Below are 19,325 nucleotides of genomic sequence, written 5' to 3'. Positions count from 1 at the left end.
GCCACAGGCCTGTGATCTCAGTACTCAGGAAGAGGGAAGATCAGAAGTTCAAGGTCATCCTTAGCTACCCAGTCAGTTGGAGGCCAGCCTGGGATATATAAGAACTCTCAAAGAATAAAATAGGGCCAGGCAGTGGTGGCACACGCCTTTAATCCCAGTACTTGGGAGGCAGAGCCAGGTGGATCTCTGTGAGTTCAAGGCCAGCCTGGTCTACAGAGTGAGTTCCAGGACAGGCACAAAGCTACACAGAGAAACCCTCTCTCGAAAACAACAGCAAAAACAAACAAACAAAAAAAGATAGCCTCAAAGACCAAGACAGAGATCCAGACAGAGGTCAGGAGCCAAGCTAGACCAGACCATGGTGCTTGATCTCACTGGGATTTCCTGTCAGTCCTAGTCTGTCCTCTGAGGGACACACTCACCTGGAGACCCTCTGAGGGACACACTTACCTGGAGACCCTCTGAGGGACACACTCACCTGGAGACCCTCTGAGGGACATACTCACCTGGAGACCCTCTGAGGGACCCCTCTCCCTTGCAATGAGCTGCTGTATGTACTGCTGCTTATTTACGTCCTTTTGGGCGGTGAGTTCCTTGGCCATGGCAGCTGTGACTTTACTGATTCCCCCATCCCAGAACTTAGCCACGTAGACCCCCAAGGAGCGCACAGTGGTGGGAAAGGCAGATGCATGCGCTACGGTGGCTCTCACCCTTCCTAACGCTGCAACCCTTTCACACAGTTCCTCATGTTGAGGTAACTCCCAACCATAAAATTCTTTTCATTGCTACTTCATAACCATAATTTTGGTGCTATTATAAATCGTAATAAAAATATTTTCAGAGGTAGAGGGTTGGCAGTGGGGTGGTGAGCACAGGTTGAGAACCTCTCCTCTAGGAGTTCCTGCAGCAGATATGTCCGAAGAATGTAGTAGCTAGAGACGACCCACCTCCCCAGGGAGCTTCATTCTGGGAAGAAACATTCAGATTTTGTATTGCTACTTCTTTGGGGAATTCAAAGAAAGTCCAGTAAATTTAGAGAATTTCACCAGACATGAAGGCACATGTCTGTTCTCCCAGCACTCAGGAAGTAGACAAAATCTCTGTACAGTGGAGGCCAGCCTGTTCTTCACAGTGAATTCAAGAATTCAAAAACTGGCAGGGCTACATAGAGAGGCCATGTCTATTAAAAAATAAAATAAAATAAAGCAAAATCAAGGCCAGCCTTGGCTATATGAGACACTATCTTTCTATCTATCTATCTATCTATCTATCTAGAAATAGATATATAGATGTACGTATGCATGTATGTATATATAAAATCTTTTAAAGACCAGCTCAGTCTGTTGGAGAGACGGGAGAACATCCAATACATCTCTCCATTTTCTTTGAAAGGAGAAGAAACAACAGACCACTGAACGTGGGCATCTGTTCACATTTCAGCCACATATGAAATTTCTTTCAGTTCTCCTTTCCTAGCTTGGGGCCTTTGAGCATTTTCTTTCCTCAACTTGAATTATTTTCCTAATCCCTTCCCTTTGATTAGCCCCTACACACTTTGGAAATTTTCAACTTTAACGTCACTTTCTTGAGAGGAAGGAGGCTTCCCTCTTCCTTAGCCTGCAGCTGGCTGGTTGCCGCCCACGGCTCTCACGGCAGCCTGAGCACTTCGCCGCTTGCTGCCCCCTGCAGGCTGCAATATGCAACAGCAGGGACCGCTCGCACTTGCCTAGTAAACAGGGATCAGCCCAGCACTTGGGAAGAGATCAAATACAAGTAATTTACATCGAGTTTCACCAATCAGTGCAGCTTCCTCTTATTTTCTTTCTTTCTTTCTTTTTTTTTTTTTTTTAAAGGTTAAACTTAATTTTTAGGGTTTGGGGATTTGGCTTAGTGGTAGAGCGCTTGCCTAGCAACCGCAAGGCCCTGGGTTTGATCCTCAGCTAAAAAAAAAAAAAAAAAAAAAAAAAAAGAGTTGTGGTGTTCAGGCCAGGAGGTGGTGGCACACGCCTTTAATCCCAACACTCGGGAGGCAGAGGTTGGCGGATCTGTGAGTTCGAGGCCAGCCTGGTCTACCAAGCGAGTTCCAGGAGAGGCGCAAAGCTACACAGAGATAGCCTGTCCCGAAAAACAAAAACAAAACAAAACAAAACACCAAAAAGACAAAATCAAACCAAACAAACAAACAAAAACCAACAACTTAATTTTTAAACATGTGTGCACATGTGTGTGCCCATGGAGGCCAGAGAGGATGGATTCCCCTGGAGCTGAAGTCACAGGTTCTTCCTTGCAAGCTGACTGATGTGATTGCTGGGAATTCAAATCCTCTTAACTGCTGAGCCATCCAACCTCCCTGACTTACTCATTTTAAATATAAAAATAGTGAAATGACTTTACTTATGTTCTCAAGTTAATGGCGGAACTGGACCCAGAGAAGTCCTCAGCCTTCCAAAGCACCGTGGTAATGAAGGCGGTATCATTTTTTCATTTTCCGAGTTTCCATTTCTTCTCAAATGTGCACAAAAATGGAGTTCTCTAAGGAACTTTTTTGTTTTCTTTTGTTTTGTTTTGTTTTGTTTTTCGAGACAGGGTTTCTCTGTGTAGCTTTGCGCTTTTCCTGGAACTCACTTGGTAGCCCAGGCTGGCCTTGAACTCACAGAGATCCGCCTGCCTCTGCCTCCCGAGTGCTGGGATTAAAAGCGTGCACCACCACCGCCCGGCTTCCAGAACTGTTATGAGGAGGGCGGGATGGGGGGAATGGACCCGAGGGTATCCCGCGGGTGCAAGGAAACACGCTGGCATGCTGGGCAGATGCAGTAGCACCAAGGGGAGGGATCAGAATATTGGACCCAGGTGGAGCTCCGTATGTCCAGTTGTCGAGAAGGAGGAAGGACTGTAGGAGCGTGAATTGTTGAGCCCAGGATTGGAAAAAGCACGGGACGAAAGGCCAGACCAATGGAAGCACATGAATTGTGAACCAAAGGCTGTGGAGCAGGCCTTCTGGATAAGTGAGACAGTTGATTAGCTTGAACTGTTTGGGAGGCTCCCTGGCTGTGGGTCCTGGACCTGTCTCCTTAGTGCATGAGCTGGCTGTTTGGAACCTGGGGCTTACACAGGGACACATGCTCAGCCTGGAAGGAGGGGACAGGACCTGCCTGTACTGAATCCACCAGGTTTAAATGAGTCCCCAGGGGAGTCTTGGCCCTGGAGGAGATGGGAATGGATGGGAGGAGTGGGGTAGGGGGGGAGAGCGGGAGTGGGGAGGACAGGGGAACCCATGGCTGATGTGTAAAATTAAAACACAAATATAATTTTTAAAAAGGGGGAAAAAAGAATATTAACAAGGACAGCCAAGGCTACACAGAGAAACCCTGTATCAAAAAAAAATTTTTTTAAGCTTGGCAGTGGTGATCAGAAAACCCACCCTATTTTCTTCCTTTTAAATTTTTTTATTTTTTGCCAGGTGGTGGTGGAAGCAGAGGCAGGAGGGATCTCTGTGAATTTGAGGGCAGCCTGATCTACAGGGCGAGTTCCAGAATAGCCAGGGCTACACAGAGAAGACCTGGCTCGAACAACCAAAAGTGAAAAAAGATTTAGTTTTGTTGTAGGTGTATGTTTGATCCACGTGTATGTAAAACGTAACTTGTGCGTGCAATGCTTGTGAAGGCCAGAAGAGGGCGCTGGATCATGCGGAACTGGAGCTAGCATTGGGAACCTCCACGTGGACGCTGGGAGCTAGAATCCTCTGTCAGCAAGTGCTCCTAAACACAGAGCTGTCTCTCCAGCCCTCTTGGGGAAAAATTAAAAACTAATTACTATTTTATTTAAGTGCTAATGATTGAAGTATGGTAAGCATAGTGGGGGAGGGCGGGAAGCCTAAAACTTCAAGGAGAAATTCCCACACTTTAACAACCAGCCCCTGACAGTTTGGAGCCTGGCCCCAATGACTTGTGATTCCTTATACAGACATTCAGAGCTTAACTCTAATGACCCAAGAATAGCCAGTCTCATGAAGATCAACGGGCGCTGGAAATGTACTACTAGCCAGCAAGATGGAGAATGTCACTTATATGTACAGATATTCATACAACAACCAGCGCCGGAGATGAGATCGAGTAATTCCCCTTAATTGTTATGCAGGAACGCTCTTTCCGTGGGCAGCAGAGGAGTTCTCTCTGAGATGTCTCCAAGTCTCTGACTCTTGAAGCATTTTTTTTTTTTTTAAAGCTGAGGATCGAACCCAGGGCCTTTGCGCTTGCTAGGCAAGCACTCTACCACTGAGCTACATCCCCAACCCATTGAAGCATTTTATTTAATCTTTTTCTATCTGTTCTGGTTTGGTAAATACTTTTACCCCCTTTGGTCGCCTCTGTTCCTGGCAAAACTCAAGTAAGCATTCTCCCACGGAGCTGCGCCTCCAGCCCCTCCCAGGAACATTGAGACAATATCTCACCAGGTGGCCTGGGGTGTTCTCATACTCTCTGGCACAAGTGGTCCTGACGAACCCCCCTCCCCCAGTACTTGAGTCTGCAGATGTACCTACCCACCATGCTGGGCTCCAGGGATATTGGATTCTTGAAGGAAACCATTGTCTTTGAGGAGTGAAGACTGGGTGTTTTATCAACTTTTTAATATGAAAACTCAAACCTATATAAAATGTTCACAGGTAGGAAAATAAATGTCCATCTACATTTCATCTAGACTCGTCAGTGGTGTGCTCTGTGTATAGAGATATAGATATGCACACACGTGCATTCTATTTGTGTACATGTCTACATATACTGATTTTTTTTTTCCAGCTGAACCATTTAAAAATTGGCTGCAGTCATCATTTAGAGTTTACTTCAGCACATGTCCCCTAAGTACAGGAACATTCCAAACAACACATCTCGATTGTCACAATTTTACAGTACTGTTAGCTAATATTGCATTCAGGTCCTCATTTCTCCAACATCAATTATGTCATTTACAGTGACTTCTTTAAAATAATTTTATGTGTATTGATGTGAGGGTGTCAAATCCCCTGGAACTGGAATTACAGTTGTGAGTTACCATGTGGGTGCTGGGAATTGAACCCAGGTCCTCTAGAAGAGCAGCCAGTGCTCTTACTGCTGAGCTATCTCCCCAGCCCCAAGGCTTCTCTTTTTTAATTAATTTATTTTTATTATTTTACGTGCATTGGTGTTTTGCCTGCATGTATGCCTGTGTGAGGGTGTCAGATCTTAGAATTACAGATAGTTGTGAGCTGCCATGTGGGTGGGCGCTGAGATTTGAACTCAGGTCCTCTCTGGAAGAGCACTGAGTGTCCTTAACCACTGAGCTATCTGTCCAGTGCCCCCCCCCCCTTTTATGTGTTTTGCTTGCATGTCTCTCTGTAAGGGTGTTGGATCCCCTGGAAATGGAATTACAGACAGTTGTGAGCTGCCATGTGGGTGCTGGGAATTGAACCCAGGTCCTCTGGAAGAACAATCAGTGCTCCCAACCGCTGAGCCATCTCTCCAGCACCTCCAGCCCCCTTTTTAAAATCCAGATTCCAGTCAAGAATCCCAAACTGCATTTGGTTGCCATGACTGGGTATTGGCTTTTGTTTGTTCTTCTTTGAATGGGGTCTCATGTAGCCCAGGTCACTCTTGAGCTCTCTATGCGTAATAGCAGCATGTCCAGCCAATTTTATCTTTTAATATTGATATTTGAAGAGTCCAGGATAGCTGTATAGTCCCATGTAAGCAATATTGGAATGTCTGATTATTTCTGCTTAGTTCGGTTCAGATTAAACTTTTACATTTTTTTTCTACTTGCACAATCTTGATGCTGAGGATCCTTTTTTTTTATTGCAATGTTTCCACCTCCTCTCTGTAGTTTTTATTGCTGTTTGTTTGCTTGCTTTTGTTTTTGTTTTTTGAAACAAGGTCTTGATATAGACCTCAGGCTGGACTTGAACTCCCTGTATGGTCTAGGCTGGCACTGAACTCAGGACACTCCTGCCTCTTGACAGGCAGGCATCACTGCACCTGTCTCTCTTCAAGATTTCTCAGCTTGGAGAGCTAAATTTATCCTGGTACCAGCTCCCCACGCCTGGGAGATGTTTGCTGGAAGGATCCTGGGAGCCGGAAGATAGGAAGATAAACCACATCCTTGGTCTTGACAGAGTTCACTGACAGGGGCAGCTGCTGGCCTCGGGGCTTCCTTCTGGACAACCAGGGAAGAGGTGAACACTTCTCCAGGATTTCAGGTGCGCAGTGGCCAGCCAGCTCTTCGGAGACCGGTCACCTGAGGCCACAGCCACTCTCTGCTGATGCAGCTGTAAGGGAGACCAGAGGGCTGGGGAAGGTGCTCATGCTAGTGCTGCCCTGCTGGAAGAAAGGAATAGCCAGGGGTGCGTGTGAGGTGACAGAGGGAGCCAGAACAGCACTGAAGGCAAGAGGAAACTTTAAATGAGAATAAAATGGAGATCGCCAGGAGACAGACACATAAATAAAAAGGGACACAGGTTCTGGTGCACAGAGAGCAGCGACCGAAATGCATCATCATCTCCTGTGTCTTTGGCTTTGGGAACTGGACAATGAAGACAGTTGTGGGATGGGGTTTTTGTTTGTTTTGGTTTTGATTTTTTTGAGACAGGGTCTCACTGTGTAGTCCTGGCTGTCCTGGATCTCCATCTGTAGACCAGGCTGGCTTCTACCTCAGAGATCTACCTGCCTCTGCCTCCCAAGTGCTGGGATTAAAGGTGTGCACCAGCTCCCACGCCAGGCTTAGGGACAGTTGCATTTATACTGGGAGTCTAGGAAGGCACGACAGCTTCCCCCAGGGGCTGTTGGGGTCACCTGTTCAGTCTGTACTTTCCCAAACCCCAGAAGCTCGGCCCTGGCCCAGATGCTTCCTCCTTAACTCAGCACATCTGCTTTTCACAGGGCTGGCAACAGATGGGGACAGTCTCCTTGTGACACTGGGGTAAAGAGGAGGAGCAGGGGAGGGAGACAGACAAAAGAGAGGGGTGAGGAAAGGGAGAACACTAAAAATAGCCTACCCTCGGGATGGGGAGGATTCCAGAGTCCTAGGAGGAGCCTGGCAGGGTGAACTCCCGCTAAGGGCGGACACCAGGCCAGCATCATCTTAGGAGAAAAAGGCCAAGGGTGTAGGGAATCTGAGCGGCTGGGTAGGCATAGTGCTGCCAGACCGGACTCCTCCCGAAGCTTGTGAGGACAGCTGCAGAGGAACTTGTGCAGAGAGAACTTTCTGGCAATAACGTGCAATGTGTGTGCTTTTTTTCTGACAGGAAGTAAGGGCAGCTCAGAACGCTGAGTCAGGCCCTTCTGGGACCGCAAAGAACCATTTTCTGTCCTCACCCAAAAGAACCACCAAGCCCACCCCCACCACTTCTCACTGAGGAGGTTGATGGGTGACAGGGGACTGGACAGGACATCCCGCAGACAATCCAGCCATTCCCGCTGTTCCTTCTCACTGGAGCAGGTGAAGATGAACTTCCGCTCTGGAGTGGTGACAGTGAGTCCAGCCTTCCAGCGGTTCCCTCGGATACCCTTGGGCAAGTCCTCACACACCTCATATCCCTGCTCATGACTTCCCAGAAAAACCTGGCCCTGCTCAAAAGCATCCTGAAAATGAAAGGCATGTGGTTATCAGAGGGTGTCCTGGGGTGGAGGGGCCCTTGCAACCCTGCCAATCCCAAGGTCAAGCTTGGTAAAGAGATGTGCATGTCATTGCCAGATAGGACTTTGAAACATTAAAACCTAAAGTATATTGCATATAGTGGAAGCACTAACATATAGAGAATACACTAGGCACTGGGAACTCAAAGGCTGTACTTTTTTTTGCTTTCTTTCTGGCACTGAGGATTGAGTGTAGACTCTCAAACATGCCAGGCAAACCCTACTTCGGAGCCTAGGCTCCTCCCCTCTCTCTTTAATTTTGAGACAAGGTCTCACTAAGTTACACAGGTTGGCCTTGAATTTATTCTGAAGCCCAGGAAGTCTTTGAATTTGCCATCCAACTGTCTCTGCCTCCCCAGTTGCTGGGATTACAGGGTGGTGCCCCCAGACCCAGCTCAAGTGGTTTACATGTTTACAACTTCTATATTCGTCATGGCCGCCTCTGAGCCAGGCATTCTTGCTAAGCCAATATTTTGGTAAGAAGGGAAACGCAGTATAGAGAGCTAAGTGCATACCCAGAGCCCAGGGCAGGGCTCTACAGTGGCAGGACAGAGCCCAGAGCCCAGAGCCCAGCCAAACTGGATCCTGAGCCCACAGCCCTAACCAATCCACTCTAGACCTCCTGGTTACAAGGGAATGGTTGGTTACACCTGACTTGAACCAGTTGTCAGCACTGGGGATCCTGAGTGGAGCTCAGTGAGAAGCGGGGGTGGGGGGGTGTCCACAGGGGAGAAGCAGGGGCACAGGGAAGAAGTGGGGGTACACGCTTTCCTGTCACAAGTTCCCCTGTCCTGGGATTCTGAGAGATGGTCTTTCTGTACACTCTGAGATCAACACTAGGCCACCTGACTGGGAACATGCTAAGGAGGTGTCAGGAACAGCTCTTACCAGGGGGTTCTTATAATATAGCAACCTCCGCTCCAGGGCGTCCAGGGCAAACCATCTTTTCTTGAAGGGTTCTCTCTGCTGCAAAAGGAGGAACCTCTTACCAGACGTGACAAAGCCAGGCACAAAATCAGAGCCAGCTCAGAGGTCATCACACTGATTCTCCAGCCTGGCTTCTGCAATCAGACACCACAGCTTCTCCCAGGGGCCAGCTCTGGGAGTGCATCCCCTCCCCAGATGGCGGCCATAACAGCAGGGCTGGACTGGAGTCCAGCCAAACTGGTTCTAGGGTCCACAGGTCTGAACACCGACTCAAACTCTGAGGTGTTTGTTTGTTTGTTTGTTTGTTTGCTTGCTTGATTGTTTTGACACAGGGTCTCACTGTGTTGTCCTGGCTGGTCTGAAACTCGCAGGGATTCCCCAGCTTCTACCTCGGGAGTGCTGGGATTAAAGGAGTGAGTATACCACCATGAGCCAGCACCTGCTCAGACTCCGAAGGCTCCACCCAGCCCCTCTCTGCCCACCCTCACCTCCCTCTCTGTTAGCTGTGCTGGGCACTGCCAGGTGCTGCCCATGAGTGGAAGGGGCACTTCCCTCTTTCTCCGACTGCAGAAAAGAAGTCTCAGAAAAAAGGAAGCCAGGAAAGTCAGAAGTGGCTTCTGCTCACAAAGTTGAAAGTGCTGGCTTTGGTTCAACCTAGGTCAGGGAGGAGAAAGACCTGAGGCAAGAACCAGAGACTGTCTGGCTCCTGAGGGAAGGAGGCTGCACACCACCGTTTGACCAAGTTTCCAACTCCTGAGGCTGGCTTTGCTTGCTTGCTTCCTTCCTTCCTTCCTTCCTTCCTTCCTTCCTTTCTTTTCTTTCTTGCTTTTTTTTTTTTTCAAGACAGAGTTTTTCTGTGTAACTCTGGCTGTTCTGGAACTCACTCTGTAGACCAGGCTGGCCTTGAACTCAGAGATCCGCTTGCCTTCCGAGTGCTGGGATCAAAGGCGTGCACCACCACCGCACAGCTCCTGAGGCTTTCTTTCACACTGTCCTCCTTTCAGGATCCTCCTAACAACCATCCTGTACCGCATTATAATTGTGGTTTTTGCATTGAACCCCTGCACTTACGCATGTTAGGAAAGCCCTTTACCTCGAGCTACACACCACACCCTACCCCATCTTACTACATTTTTTTTTAAATTTAAGATGAGAGGGGTGCTCACTAAGTGTAGACTGACTTTGAATTTGTTATGTAGGCCAGGCTAGCTCGCATTCTTCTGCCTCAGCCTCCCGACAATCTGGGTCTGTGCAACCCTTGTCTGGCCTACAGGAAACCCCAGGCTCCTCCTCTCAGGGGCAGCGCCTCTTCCTCCTTAGATGAGTGAGAAGGCACAGGCCCTGGTGAGGGAGTGTGGTCATGAAGAGCCGGGCTGAGTGGGAGAAGAGAGGATGATACATGGCCGTGTGTTTTCAGACTGGCCTGTGTCTCCCTGACACTGTGGACTCTGTGGATTCAGAAACATCCGCTCCAAGCTCTCTCTCTAGGGAATGCCTTCTCAACATCGCTTTCCCAGGGTTTGCTAAAGCCTGATGGTGATCAGAGGAAAGACTCGGATGGAGATGACAGAGTGGTACAGGAGAGGCAGAAGCACCGAGAGCAATGCTGGGTCCCACAGCAGCCGACTCCTGGTCTCTACTCGGCCCTTCAACACAGAGACTCACAAATATTACTATTCCTCCTCCCCCTCACCCGTGCTTTCCTGCTTTATGAGAGGCTGGGATAGGGCCATGTGAAATAACCCAGAAAATGTACCTTTGGACCAGTCTTCTCCATGAAGCCTTGTTTGAGGTAGTTCCTGGTGATGAGCGGCAGGAGCTGTGGGGAGAGACAAGGCTGACTCCCTGTTCACCCAAAGCTTCAGATTGAACAAAGGAGAAGTTGGGAATGGAGAAGGGAGTGTACTACTCATGTCTGATGGGTTATATTCGGAGTGTGTGCTGGATATGATACAAATAGTTCAAGAAAGCCAGTCAATGGGCCCCGATATGTCTGGAGAGTTTTTCCAGCATGGCCCAGTCATGATTTAAGTACTTCATTCACCCCCGATTATAGATTCAGGCAAGGCTGTCAAGAGACCCACTTGTCAACAGATGTGGTGGCAAATGCCTTTAATCCCAGTACTTGGGAGGCAGAGAGGCAGGCAGATCTCTGTTTTTGAGGCCAGCTGGGTCTACAGAGTGAATTCCAAGATAGCTAGGGCTACATAGAGAAACCTTATCTCAAAAAGCCAAAAAGAAGAAGAGGAGGAGGAGGAGAAACCCACAATTCCCAACCACCATGGGGAGTAGATTTTTATCAGCCTCACCTTACTCACTAAGAAACCAGGCCACAGAGATGTGAGCAGAGACTTTGCTGAAGTCACATGGCTGATAGATGAAGAGGTGGGAGTCACACTTAGGGCTGACAGGCAGCAGGCCTGTGCACCATCACACTATGCTACCAACGCATAAAGATGGCAGAGCTCCTTCCCCAGACCCCTCGCCATGCCAGCTGAGACCCGCTCACAAAATCTGACACAGGCCATGAAGAGGCAATAGCAGGATGCACAAATAGAGAAAACTCTGGACTTGGTGTTAGGAGACCAGAATCTGGGGTTGGGGACTTAGCTCAGTGGGTAGAGCACTTGCCTAGCAAGTGCAAGGCCCTGGGTTCAGTCCTTAGCTCCTTAAAAATAAATAAATAGCCGGGTGGTGGTGGCACTCGGGAGGCAGAGGCAGGAGGATCTCTGTGAGTTCGAGGCCAGCCTGATCTACAGAGCTAGTCCAGGACAAGTTCCAAAGCTCCAGAGAAATCCTGTCTCTAAAAACAGGAAAGAGAGAGAGAGAGAGAGAGAGAGAGAGAGAGAGAGAGAGAGAGAAAGAAAGAAAGAAAGAAAGAAAGAAAGAAAGAAAGAAAGAAAGAAAGAAAGGAGACTAGAATCTTAGCACCACTCTACCTTCAAACAAGTGTTACCTTGGTAAAGGTTCTGTCTCTGGGGGTCCAACTCCTACCGTGACCTCCAACAGCCCTCACAACCTGCTTTCCTATGCTCAGAGAAGCTTCCAGAAACTGACCATGACTTCTTATGCTTCCGGGAAGTGGGAAGAGGGGGACTGGACAAATCCAGGGCTTCAAATGGCATCCTAGACTTCTAAGACCAACAGCAGGGTCCCTGGAGTTACAGGGGCAAAGCTGAGGTGGGATGTGGGGAATCATGACAGGGAACAAGAGAGGAGTTGAAGCCCAAAATGACTACTCCACTGGACAGCTCCATTTCTCCTCAATACAGTCTTAGGATTTATTCTCTGTTTGGAGAAACTAGGACCCCCAGGGTTCCGGACTCCGAGTTTGAGCCAGCACAGGGCTAGTCTAGGCCTAGGGGAACAAGAAACAAGGGAGCCACCTGGCGGAGCTCTCCTTCAGTGTCCTTTCCTGTCCTTTCCTGCACTCCAGACACTGGCTCCCTCCGTTTTCATGATAGACTGGCAGGGGGATCGGGCCATGGTGACATGACAGATGAGCACACTGAGCTCATGGGTGATGTCATGTGCTGGGCAGCACCCTAGGCGCTGACTCCAGGGTGTTTACTTCCTTCATTCCCCTCCTCCATTCCTCCTTTCCTTCCTTCCTCCACCCTTGACGGGTTTTCTGTGTACCCAGAGCTGGCCTGATTTTGAACTCACTGTGTAGCCCAGGCTGGCCTCAAGCTTTCTGCAATCCTCCCACCTCAGCCTACAAAGGGATGGGACTATAGGCCACCAAGTCTAGCTTCTTCTTTCTCCTCGTGCCAAGAGTGGGGCTCAAGGTCTAACACAAACGAGGCCCGCGCTCTACTATTGAGCCACACCACATTTCAGATGAAAGCATGACAACTCGGCAAAGGCTTCCTGGGGTCCCAGCTCCAAATTCTTAAGCCTGGGCACCACACCTAAACATAGGGAAGACAAGAGAGGTAGGCGACGAGGGAACATGGAGGACACTGGTCAAAGGCTAACTTCTGCCACACAGGTTAGCAAACACAGGAAACCAGGCCAGATTAAATAAGGCTGAACACCTACTCCACCCCCTCCCCTCCCCTGAGTCAGCAGTCAGCACTCCTGAGCCAGCAGCAAGCAGCTCTGGGTGCTGACTAAGCACAGCGACTTCAGCTTTGGGCCCTGACCTTTGGGCCTTGCTGAAACTGCGCCTAGGGAACTTCTAAATGGGTACATCACTGAAGTCGACCCTATCCCAGACATCCAGCTCCCTGTAAACCCTGGGAAATTGAGGGACATTTAGGCTTTCAGTGAACGTCTGACAGATGAGACTAAGAAACTCCAGGATCAGGCTGAGGAGATGGTCCTGTGGGCAAAATGCTTGCCATGTGCTCAAAGGATACAGCTTTGGGCAACAGTACCCACATGAAAAACTGAGCATGGTCGTGAGTGTGGTAATCTCGGCACTGGAGAGACACAGACAGGAGGGTCCTTGGCTCTCTGGCCAGCCAAGCCAATGAAGAGAGACTGTCTCAAGAAAATAACAGTGGGTGGCAGCTAAGGAATGGCACGTGAGGCTGATGTCTAGCCTCCCCATGCATATGTGTACACACACACACACACACACACACACACACACACACACACACACACCCATGAGACCCCAGGAAGATTGCTTAGTGTACACACAGGTTAAATAAATATATGTCAAAAACTGAAAAAGAAAGAAAAAAAAACCTCAAGAAAAGAAAGTTCGGGCTGGAGAGATGGCTCAGCGGTTAAAAGCACTGGCTGTTCTTCCAGAGGTCCTGAGTTCAATTCCCAACAACTACATGGTGGCTCACAACGATCTATAATGAGATCTGATGGCCTCTTCTAGTCTTCAGGCAAAGCATGTAGGCAGAACACTGTAGATATAATAAATAAATAAATAACTGGGCGGTGGTGGCTCACGCCTGAAATCCCAGCTCTTGGGAGGTAGAGGCAGGTGGATCTCTGTGAGTTCGAGGCCAGCCTGGTCTACAGAGCTAGTCCAGGACAGGCTACAGAGAAACCCTGTCTCAAAAAACAAAAAATAAATAAATAGATAGATAAATAAATCTTTAAAAAAAAAGAAAGAAAGAAAAGAAAGTTCAGGATTTCAGGGTGTGATGACGGCTTGTAATATCAATATTTGGGAGGTGGAGGGAGGAAGATGAGGAGTTCAAGACCATCCTCAGTTACATAGTGAGTTCTAGGCCAGCCTCAGTTATAAAAGGATCAGCATGGTCCCTTTGTCCCTATCACTTAGAAAAAAAATTCCTTTTATCAGGAAGCTTAAATGTCCTCAAGGCTGGTGTGGTGGCGAACACCTTTGATCCCAGCACTCAGAAAGCAGAGGCAGATAGATCCCTGTGAGTTCCAAGCTAGGCTGGTCTACAGAGTGAGTTCTAGAACAGTCAGGGATACATATAGAGACTCTGTCTCAACAAACAAACAAACAAAAACAAACAAATAAAACAAAAAGCAAACCTACATCTTCAATTACAGAACCTCATAGGTAGAGGGACCCTGAAGGAGACCTGGACCACTGTTTTCCTAATATGAAAATATGCTCAGAAAGGCCCGTGATCTGTAAGGGTCACATAGCATGTCAGTGACAGGGCCTAGGCTTCTTGGCTTAAAACATCATCCTCTGGCCCATGCCATTCCAGCTTCCCCAGACAAGACTTCTAGAAATAGATGGAGGTCCCAAATATCTGGGGACAATCAAAACGAAGTTCTCAGCTTACTGTTACCTTTACCACCACAGGCAGATACACTCCCGTAACGAGGAGGGCCCCAACATCTTCCCAGGGACAGGACACCACAGCACACAGTGGTGATCGCCAGGGAAGGGTTCATTACCCCACTAAACAGGAATAATCCCCCAGCTTGATGGCCTGTTCTAAGTAATTACCGTATAGAAAGAGTTATGAGACAAAGTGGGTCAAAAGCACTTTGCATGTAGCATGTAGGGCACATTTGCATATTTTAGCAGGAGAGATCACAAAGATGTTCGAAGGCTGAGATCCTGGACCCTGCAGAGAATTGTTACCCTCCAATCTCCCTGGCTTTACCTGCAATAAACCTAGTCTAGCCCCTGAGTATATCAGGGTTATCAGGACACAGGAAGAGAAAAGGGGAGGGGAGGGGAGACTCAGAAGCCAAGCCCACATTTAGCTCACCTCAGACTCTGGGAGATCAGGAAAGGCCAATTTTAGGTATTGCAGGCGGGCTGCACGGAGTGCATTGAACCAATCCACTATCTCCTGCCAGGGAAAATTCAAAGTACACACAGTGGTGAGATGGGAGGCTGTGGGAGGACCCTGGTGGCAGGGCTGGAGGTAACAGGGTTATAGCACACACACCTGCGGTCAGCAAATATACCTATCACACAGGCCCATTTAGGGACATCTGGATAGGGTGATGTCAGAGCCCAGGGGACTGCCCTGAGCTAGTCGGAAGTCACAGACAGGAAGAGCTCCCAGCCACGGAAAGAGACCAGTGTGAGCTGCACAAAATGGTTTAGTGCACTTCCTAAAGCTTGTGAGAATCACTTGGATTCCTATTAGGAGACTCATGGGTGTGAAGTGGACCTGAGACTGCATCCCTTTACCCTAAGACTTTCAGGTGCTGCGATGCTGGGGGCTGGTGGGACACACACTTCTTGGGGTATGGTGGGAGCTGCATATAGAGACACTCCTCCATCAGAGATGCTCAGGACCTGGCATGCTCACAGGCCACAACTGCATGGACTTGTATGTTGTCACAGTGAGAGACTACAGCCTTCATAATCATGGAGCAACATCATCTCGCCTGGAGATGTTCCAAGGCGTTCTCAGCTGCTCTCTAGTCAGACATCCTTCCTCTTTTCCTCATTCTACCCCCATGCTTTCATTTTATGTGCATGTGTGAGTGCCTACATGTATGTATGTGCCCCCAAGTGTGTGTTGCCTGCAGAGAACAGAGAAGAGCCTTAAATCCCCTGTAACTGGAGCTATAAGAAGCTGTAAGCCACCATGTGAGTGACGAAAACAGAACCCAGGTCCTCTGCAAGAACAGCAAGTGTTCTTACGTGCTGAGCCGTGCCTCCGGCCTCCCTGCTCTGCCCCTTTATACAGTATCCAGGGAAGCCCACGCAACCGATCTGTATCTCTAGGGCCTTTTTCACCTTTTTGTTTGTCAAAGTACAGTCTCTTGTAGCCCAGGCTGGCCTCTTCAAACAGCTAAGTAGCAGAGGCTAGCCTTGACCTGTTGATCCTCCTGCTTCTTCCTCCCACATCCTGGGATTGCAGGTGTGCACTGCCACACCTTTGTACTTTGTTGTTATTTTTGATACAGGGTCTAGCTATGTAGCTCACACTTGCTCCTTGTTGTGATTCTCTTACTTCTGCCTCCCAAGTACTAAGATTATAAATGTGTTATCATTCTCGTCTTCCCTTCCTCCCTGCCCCTCCCTGTCTCTCTGTCTCTTGCTTCCTTTGTTTTGTGTGTGTGTCTGTGTGTGTGTGTCTGTGTGTGCGCGTGTGTGTTTTGATATAGGGTTTCCCTGTGTAGCTTTTGCACCTTTCCTGGAACTCACTCTGTAGCCCAGGCTGGCCTGGAACTCACAGAGATCCACCTGCCTCTGCCTCCCGAGTGCTGGGATTACAGGCGTGCGCCACCGCCACCACTGGCTTCTCTCTCTCTTTCCTAAAGAAATTTTCATTGAAAACTTCTACCAAGGCTGGGCATAGTGGTATACACCTTTAATCCCAGCACTCAGCAGGCAGAGGTAGGTGCATCTATATGTATTTGAAGCCAGCCTGGTCCACATAGTGAGTTCCAGGTTAGCCAGAGCTACATAGTGAGATTCTGTCTCAAACAAACAAGAAGAAAATTTATGCTGAGACAATTGGTAGCTTCAACGCAGAGCAAGGGGTTGGAGAGATGGCTCTGTGGTTGAGAGCACTGTCTGTTCTTGCAAAGGACCTGGGTTTGATTCCCAGCACCCACATGGCCGCTTACAACCATCTGTTACTCTACTTCCAAGGGATCCACAGTCAGTGCATGCACATGGCACAGAGATAACACACACAGGCAAAATACCTATACACATAAAATAACACACAAAATGAAACACACAGTAAGATGGTGCCAGGAACACAGTGCAATGTGTTATTTTATATTGTGATGTCTCCAGGTATTCTAATCCTGAGATCTCTTCTGACCTGAGACAGTCACTATACCTTGCATAGGGACCTAAGAGCTATTATCAAGCAAGAATTATAATTTAAAATATAGAATACAAAGATATATAAAAATGTAAAAAACATGAACAAATGTATTTTACATATAAAAATACATATATATTTATATATACAAATATATAAAACGTAAAAATATGAACAAATATATATTACATATAAAAATACATATATATTTATATATACAAATATATAAAATATAAAATACTCGACAACACCTGGTGCATGGACTGTAACATGTCCTAGGTTCTCCATTGCAACTCTCCTGCATGCCTCCCTCAACTGCCCACGTTCCCACCACCTCCTGCGCCCCCCTCCTGATCCCTCCCTCTCTTAGCTACAACAGTACAGTCATTTCATAGGTTAGTTTCGTTGTCAGTATTCGGCCCCTGCCCAAGCTTTTGTAGTCTGAGAACTGCCAGCCTGATCCTCAACCCCGCCAGCCTGATCCTCAACCCCACACCCTGCAATCCCCACCCTGTCTTAGCTACAGCAGCTGGACCAGCACAGAGGCTGGACTGGACGTATCGGCTATGCTCTCTTGCAGGAATTTGGGATGAGGAGGCTGAAAGACTTGCTCAGACAGCTGCGGTGCAGGCCTTTGAGGCACTACGGTGATTGAGAAAATCGTTTGACTACAGTTTCAACAGGATGCAACAAGTTCCTTTCTACCCCCAGGCCAGCCAGGGGCCTGGTCCCCTGGACTACTGAGCTCTCCTACCCTGGTGTTTAAGGGCTTTCTTGGCAGGGTATGTTGGACTATGTCTATAATCTCAGCAGGAGGAAGGCTGAAGCAGGAGGATTGCTCCAAGTTCAAGACCAGCTGGGCTACATAACAAAACATGACTTCTCCTGAAAAAAGAAAGAAAAATAAAAGATGAAACACAAAAGTTCTTGGGTCTTAGGCACTGGGTAAATGGGGCCACCCCAGAAAAAAAGTACCCAATAAACACAGGGTCAAGTTCCCAGCACCGAGAAAAGAAAACAAGGAAGGCGGAGGTGGTGAACACCTTTAATCCCAGCTCTCGGGAGGCAGAGGCAGGCGGATCTCTGGTCTACAGAGCGAGTTCCAGGACATCTAGAGCTAGACAGAGAAACCCTGTCTTGAAAAACCAAAAAAAGGAAAGAAAGTAAAAAGGAAAGGAAAAACAGCGATTGCCTTCAACATTTGCTCCAATCCTGAGCAAGTAACTAAAAAACTGGAAAAGAGTAACTGCAAGACACTATTGCCCCCCACCGCTGTGAAATACGTTCACACCGGTGGTGCATGAAGGCCGTGAGAGCCAGGTGTTCGGGTGTACATCTTTAATCAGCACTCAGATGTGTTCAACCTGGTTTACACATCAAATTCCAAACCATAAAGGGCTCCCTAGTAAGACACTCTCAAAACAACAACAACAAAACCCTAACCAAACAAAACCAATTAATAAGCAAATGAAAACAGAGGTGGGCACTAGAGAGCAGGCCAGAGTCCCCTCGACAGTGAGATGCACGCTTAGAAAGGCGGCTCATCTAGCTCCAGATATCTGCTCTCACCAGCAGAATCACACATAAAACAACACGAAGAAATTTAATTTTAAACAAGTCTTTAGCCAGGCATAGTGGAGCTCGTCTTTAATCCCAGGACTCGAGAGGCAGAGGCAGGTGGATCTCTGTGAGTTTGAGGCCAGCCTGGTCTTCAGAGTAAGTTCTAGGACAGCCAGGGCTACACAAAGAAACCCTATCTCTATAGAAATGAAGGATAACAGTCACCAAGGGCATGTCTAGCAAAGTTAAATGACCCCAAAACATCAGCCAATGCTTCCCCCATGGCCACTTAGCATCTCCATCCTGTTCCATCACTGACTATGCTGAGGACCTGAGCCAGTTCATTTCACATACACCCTTTTGCCTGATTACCCTCTGCTGATTGGGCTGATTTCCCAGTCTTGCTATGTATCCTAATTATTTGGCCTCAAACCCATGATCCTCCTGCCTCAGCCTGCCAATCCCTGGGATTACAGATGCATAATGGTTCTCAAACATTTTTTGTATGTCCTTGGTGCCCCAAGACTAGTCCTTTTATTTATATATTTGGGGGCTGGACATATGGCTCAGCAGTTAAGAGCACTGGTTGTTCTTCCAGAGGACCCAGATTCGATTCCCAGCACCCACACAGTACCTCACAACTAATAATTTTCTTAAAATTATTGGGGTTGGGGATTTAGGTCAGTGGTAGAGAGCTTGCCTAGCAAGCACAAGGCCCTGGGTTCAATCCTCAGCTCCAAAAGAAAAAAAGAAAGAAAGAAAATTTATTTTGTTTTTACTTAATGTCTATAAGTGCTTTGCCTGGATATATTTCTACAACCACATAAGTGCTTGGTGCCCACAGAGGCCAGAAGAGGGCATTGGATGCCCTGGAACCGAAGTTGTGAACCACCATGTGGGTGTTAGGAACGGAACCTGGGTCCCCTCCAAAAGCAACACAGGCTGCACCAAGCTGTTCTTCCGGCCTGAAGACTCACAAAGT

General features: G+C 48.1%; 1 protein-coding gene across 6 annotated transcripts in view; it reads right to left on the bottom strand.

Moving 5' to 3' along the window:
- Window positions 1-5,925: 5,925 nt before the first annotated feature.
- The window catches only part of Adap2 (ArfGAP with dual PH domains 2), a 28,998-nt gene continuing 15,598 nt past the window's right edge, over window positions 5,926-19,325 (bottom strand). Inside the window, exons 7-11 of one of the 6 annotated variants that reach the window (XM_036198161.1) lie at window positions 14,756-14,839; window positions 10,348-10,410; window positions 8,553-8,630; window positions 7,025-7,610; window positions 5,926-6,350 (exon numbers count right to left, since the gene is read on the bottom strand). In XM_036198161.1, coding sequence (XP_036054054.1) covers window positions 6,337-6,350; window positions 7,025-7,610; window positions 8,553-8,630; window positions 10,348-10,410; window positions 14,756-14,839 — 825 coding nt within the window. In that variant the 3' untranslated portion in view covers window positions 5,926-6,336. Of the gene's footprint in view, window positions 6,351-6,685; window positions 7,611-8,552; window positions 8,631-10,347; window positions 10,411-14,755; window positions 14,840-19,325 lie in introns of those variants that run through there. The other 5 variants (XM_036198163.1, XM_036198164.1, XM_036198162.1 and 2 more) reach the window with 5 other exon arrangements.

The sequence above is a fragment of the Onychomys torridus genome, chromosome 8 (assembly GCF_903995425.1).
Source record: "Onychomys torridus chromosome 8, mOncTor1.1, whole genome shotgun sequence".
In the NCBI taxonomy this organism is placed as follows: Eukaryota; Metazoa; Chordata; class Mammalia; order Rodentia; family Cricetidae; genus Onychomys; species Onychomys torridus.
Note: the sequence above shows the minus strand (reverse complement) of the source record. Positions and strands in the feature narration are given on the sequence as shown.